The sequence below is a fragment of the Ranitomeya imitator genome, chromosome 2, assembly GCF_032444005.1.
Source record: "Ranitomeya imitator isolate aRanImi1 chromosome 2, aRanImi1.pri, whole genome shotgun sequence".
NCBI lineage: Eukaryota > Metazoa > Chordata > Amphibia > Anura > Dendrobatidae > Ranitomeya > Ranitomeya imitator.
The window spans coordinates 564,882,305-564,888,304 of NC_091283.1; the positions used below are offsets into that span (position 1 = coordinate 564,882,305).

Below are 6,000 nucleotides of genomic sequence, written 5' to 3' on the forward strand. Positions count from 1 at the left end.
TTGGTAGCTTGCTGATAAAGTGCAGTGTACACAGAAAGCTGCCAATCGGGGGTGTGGGCGGGGTTATACCGAGCTCAGCATTTGAACTGCTACATCTAAAGCTGAGAAAATGGGGATATTGTCAAAACTGCACCAAGCAGTCGAGTAAGTGATTCATTGCTGGAATCCAGCTATCTGCCCCTACATCATGCTGCACTAAAGATCTAAAACCTGCTCACAAATTCCCTTCAAGATGGTTAACAAAAAGATTCCCCTTGCTAATCCCTTCTCTGCATTATTCGTTAATGAAGACATGCTTTCAATTATTGAAATGTGATATTTGAACATTTTACAGTGCCGAAAGGGGCCTGCAATATCATTTAGGCTCATGTGTAAAAGATATTCATTTAGCTGGGTGTAAATGTAAGATCGCTGTTGATCGACCACAATTTTACCCATTTTTCATAAAAAGAATAAACCATCCATTCCTGGTTTCTACTGATGGGAGATGCCTCGGACTGCTGGGTGGATTGTTGGTGAATCCAAGCATACTTCACCCTGAATAGCTCAGAACCGATCATCCCAGTTGGCCAGAATGTGACTTCTGATTGCCTTACGTATTTGTGGCCACTGCTTTCTCCAAAAGGAACAAGCAAAGCTTACCAGTCTTATAATGGTGCCATCAGCTGCAGGAGTTAATTTTATGCCAGGGGATGGACTGCATCAGGCTGGTATATACGCAGACATTCCATTGTGAACTTGGTAATCAGCAAGTTGCTCTTTAATTCTGATCATCATGTATCTGCTGAGGATTTTTTTGCTGCAGAGCGCTCGTATTTATAGACTTTGTAAGTGATTCATGACAAAACAGATGCCTTTTAATAAACCGTGTGTATAATCTGCTCTTCTCTCCCTCTCTTCAGTCCATCTGCGCAGCTGTCGCCTTCTTCTACAGTAACTACCTCCTCCTGCAGTGGCAGCTGTTAATCATGGTGATATTTGGATTCTTTGGCACCATCTCCTTTTTCTTTGTGGAATGGGGAGTGGTCAGTTTAGATGCTCAAGAGACTCGCTATGGCAGCATTTGATTATGCCAATCCTGTTCTACAGCTGCTGGTATCACAAGGTGCCAAGACCAATATCCATCTGGTGCCAGAGGTTCAGAAAGGAACAATGAGATCTGCGCTGGCCGCAGGGCATTCCTCGGTGCCCGATCATGTTCAACGTGAAATTTAAGACAACTTGACCACAATGCAATCTCCCAACGGACATTTGGGGCTAAGAGGAAACCCCATGGCAGTGCTTGCTAGACATTGCCAGTAAAATAGCTGCTAAATTCTTCGGCCTGCATTCCTCGGAGTTCATTACCATTGCATGACAATTACAGAATCTGGAAGGTTCACTAGACATCCTGATTACAATTCTCTGGCCGCTGACTGCAAGTCACATCTTCACACACTCCCAGCCCGTTATGTTGAAATCTTACATTTTAAATATTTTTTTTTTTTTTTTTTTAGTTTTTAAGAATACAAATGTCATTTGTTTTAACAAGAGAATTATTTTACAGGGTCTATAATTTACTGGTGACAAATGTCAAATACAGTGCGCAGAAAAATTTGTGTTGATGCCAAATACACTCCAGTCTGAGGCATTTATCGCCTTCACTTGTCCTCTCCTGTCAAGCTTACAAGTATCTCATGGGGTGAAGCTATATAGAGTGCAGACATAGCGGTCTCATCCAAACTCGCCGGCTTTAGGGGCCCTCTGCCATAAAGACACCGTATTGAAAATGGCGGATGCTGATCGCTGTTACAGGGTGGTGGGCCTAGGAGCTTCATGATACATTAAGCTATATCTAGATCACTGGCAGACACAGGCCTAAAATGGCCCCTGTGCAATACCAGTACGTGGGCCCTTTACAGTACAATAGCTCATCATCATGAACATTTTCACCTGCATATGGAAATTGGACCCCTTATGTCTTGGATCCCAGTGCGACTGCACAGGTTGCACTAATGATATATCCACCCCTGATCTATATTATATCTGTTGCTTTATACATCAGTTATTTTCCCCAGAATCTATGACTGAACTGAATGTTCTTTCTAGAAGTGGTTGTGTAAGGATTAGTGATGAGCAAACGTGCTGGGATAAGGTTTTATCCAAGCACGCTTAGGTGCTAACTGAGTGACTTCGGCGTGCTTGAAAAATATGTGTGAGCCCCAGCTGGGGCCATGTCTCCTTGTCTCTCAACTGCTCGACAGCCATAACACATGCAGGGATTGCATGTTTGTTAGGCAATCCCTGCATGAGTTGCGGCTGTCGAGCAGTCACATGTCATGCAGACTTTGAATATATTTCGCGAGCTCATCACTAGTAAGGATCCATATGGATTGTCATTCTTTCATATGTAAATATTCCTTCACCCCTTCCTGATATAAGATTAAATAAGTCTCAATGTATTGAGCGGGCTCAGGAGCTGAACCTGCGCAATACCCGGCAGATCCCTCCTGTGTAACAACCAGCATCTACCAGAGCTTGCTCTGGTCACTGGTCTTTAACCGATTAACCATTTGAATGCAACTGTCAATCATTAACCGCAGCATTTACTGTAAACGATATGATTGGCAGTGCATACAAGCTCCCATTAGCCTACCGGAATGTGATTGCAGGGTGCAGGTGGGTTATCATGGCAGCTGCTGCGGGCGTGTTTAAAGCCCTCGTCACCACCATCTTAGTACTCATGTGAGGCCAAGCCATTTTCTCTATATACTACAATACTGATGTATTTACACCTACAAACAACCAAGAGCATAATGCCCCAGAAAAATAGTACGTAACATCATGAGTTTCATGTGAAACATACATTTTATTAATAGAGTACCAAAACACAAAAGTGAAACATCAAATACTATCAATATTGAGGATAAGGTGAATGACTAAAAAGGCACCCCAAAACATGGAGATACACACATACAAAATTGTAAGCGTGCACTGACAGGTCTGTGTGCAATAAATAATATATCGTATCAAACTACAGGAATGCAAAAAGTAAATAGATATTTTACGGTGGGGAAGGAAAACTGATTTTAGGCTGAATAGCCAATTACTCATTAGCAAAATCTACCCTTTCCTTCCTAAAATCCACCCGTATTGCAACCTGCCCAAAAAGTGCAAATATAACTGGACCACAGATCATGTATTGCGCTTACCCATATGTGTGATCTCCTGCCTGGGTGTCCAATAGATAGCCCCGACGCGCGTTTCGCGTACTGAGCTTCCTCGGGGGGGCTGTGTGGATACTAGTAAATGAAGGGTTTTATATACTATTATTACAGCAGCTGCTAATTAGCGCACGAGTAATGTGGCGCATGTGGGCGGATCCTCTCACCGACACCGCGCTCCTTCCGGCCATCACAGCGATGCACAGAGAGGGAAAAAACTACCCGTGACGTCAGAAGTCTGAGCATCGCTGTTTGCAGATGCCATTGGGGGCGCGGCTTGGCCGGGAGTCCATCGCGCATGCGCACTACTACGGCAGCCATTTTGGATCAGGGAAAATGTATTGGCAACATGAAGATGCAGGTAATATATGAAAAAAGAGGCAGAATACAAATCAATTCTACAAAGAATAACAGGGACATATACAGATACATATATTGGATCCAAAGGACCAAAATAAATTTGCCCAGAGTATTACATGCAATATCTTCTTAGTGTCCGCATCTTCATGTGTGTGTCCCGTCGTGCTATCGAAATCACTATAGCGACAGATAGTACCTCGTCTACTTTCCTAACTATGTATTCAGAAAACCGTCCCAGCAGCAGAAGAAGTCTGTTCTAGGTGAATAATTGAGATTTCATCACCGCAAGGTGAATGTAAATACGAAATAAAACAGCTAAAACCAAAGAAAGACAAAACAATAATTAAAACCACAATAACAGTAAAATAAAATGCGAGAAACAAAAAAAGAAAAGAAAATGGAACCCAAAACACGTCTACAGGAATGGACCAAAGGATAATTTCTCATTGAGGCCATTTGGGACCATAGTCCCCAATGCCACGATCCACCAGCACTCTATTTGTGCCAAAGTGCGTTTAAGGTCACCTCTGATACCAGAGTGGACCCGATCAATTCCCCGTACCTTGAATGTATCCGGGTTACAGTCATGATGCAATCTAAAATGTCTCGGAATGGTCTTAAGTTCCGAGACATTGATGGCATCCCTAGCCGCTACAATATCTCTGACATGTTCTCGGACCCCGATACGAAGCTCACGAGAGGTGAGGCCGATGTAGATCAAATTACAAGCACGAGTAGCGTAATATACTACATAGGCAGTGCTACATGATATATAGCTTGTGATCCGGTAGTCCCTACTCCCTCCCGCCGCCGAGAAAGTGGTAGCTCTAAGAATATTACTACATACCTTACAGGAGCCACATGGATAGCAACCCCATCTTTGCAGTATTTAGAACAAGCTCTGAGGGTCAGATGATTGCAGGTTCAAGTGTCCAAAGCAGACAAAAAATAAAGTGAAAAAAAAAAAAGTTTTTAAAAGTATTTGAAATAAACGCTATACTATGAGAAATAATGAAATAATTTTAAAAAGTCCACTTTATCAAAATATAAAATTACCCATGTGATAAATTGTGTAAAAAAGAATTAAAAAAATTAAATAATTCCAGAGTTGCTCTCTTTTTGGCTCTCTTTTTTTTTTTTAAATACCATTTCTTAATTTTTTTTTCTACCACATAAAGAAAAAAAGATTGAAAAAAAAACCACACTATAGATTTGATATTGATGTAATGACCTGGAGAATCACGTTGCTCGGTTGTTTTTACCCCACGGTGAATATTTTTCAGTACATTTGGTTATGTTGATGCAGCCATTCAAAGCTAGAACTTACAAAGCAAAAAAAATGGTTAAATAGTTTTTTTTTTGGAATTTTTTTTTAAAAGTTATGTTTCTTTGGGGGAAGGGGAAGTATATAAAAAAATAAAACAAAACAAAAGCGTGACGTTAAAGCGACACTCCACAAAGAGCAATGTGTTATGACTAATGCAGGGCTTGAGGGGGCAGAGCAGTGCCCAAGGAAGGAGGGGAAAGAATACCAAAAATAAGTCTCGCACCTCAGGCCCTTCAGTAGGCATAACCAATCACTTTTGCTGGGACTATTCCTTGGCTTTAGACAAAGTACTGTATTGATGTAGTGTCCATGTATTCAGCCTTTTGTATGCACTCAGGTCTTTTTAATCTGCAGGTGCTTGTTTTGTCTCTTTCCATGTATTGGGACAGAGTCCATGTTTCCACTGTTAAGCACAGTTAAGCTGTGTGCGATTTCTGACTTAAATAGCCAATGACATGGTCACGCAAGTAGATGTAGGGGTAAAAAGCTTCATGATGCCCTGTAGGCTCCCCAAGTCATGTGACAATTGTTTCCCTCTCGTCCATATTCCTTGCTTGAGGTGCTTCTTTTGAAAGCCTCATCGGATCCATATCACCGCTTATCTCCTATCTGTGCCATGGGCAAAATACAGAAAACAGCTCAACACCTGAGGAGATCAATCTTTTCTTTCTTGAAGCCATCATCTCTGGGATGTGACAGGGAAATAAGACTTGGTAATGGCTATTGAAACCATGTACAAGATTGTTTTGTATTAATCTGTATGAAATAAAATTCCTGTCTGTCATCTTTATCACGATTAGAATAATTAAAACCTATTTTTATTTACTCGGAAGTAAACTATTGTCTTATGTAACCTCTCCGCGGAGATCATTTACTCTGCACAGTAAGACGCACACTTCACCGCGACAACAACATCAGGTAATTAAAATTTTAAGAGTCCTTAACAAAATGAAAAGATAATTGACATCAGATTTACTGTAGTGGAAGAATTTTTCAGGTTTACGTGTAACACAATGGCTGACTTTGAGGATCTGGAGCATGCAAGATACTTTTTTTCTGTCCCTGGCACTGCAAGTATTATGTTGGCATTATTAGCGAATATATGTTAAG

At 41.3% G+C, this 6,000-nt stretch overlaps 1 protein-coding gene across 1 annotated transcript in view; it reads left to right on the forward strand.

Moving 5' to 3' along the window:
• MFSD11 (major facilitator superfamily domain containing 11) overlaps positions 1-1,643 on the forward strand; it is a 69,005-nt gene extending 67,362 nt beyond the window's left edge. The window contains exon 14 of the mRNA XM_069752109.1: positions 903-1,643. Within this exon, the coding sequence (XP_069608210.1) occupies positions 903-1,067 (165 nt within the window). The 3' untranslated portion in view covers positions 1,068-1,643. The remainder of the gene's footprint in view (positions 1-902) is intronic.
• The last annotated feature ends 4,357 nt before the right edge of the window (positions 1,644-6,000 follow it).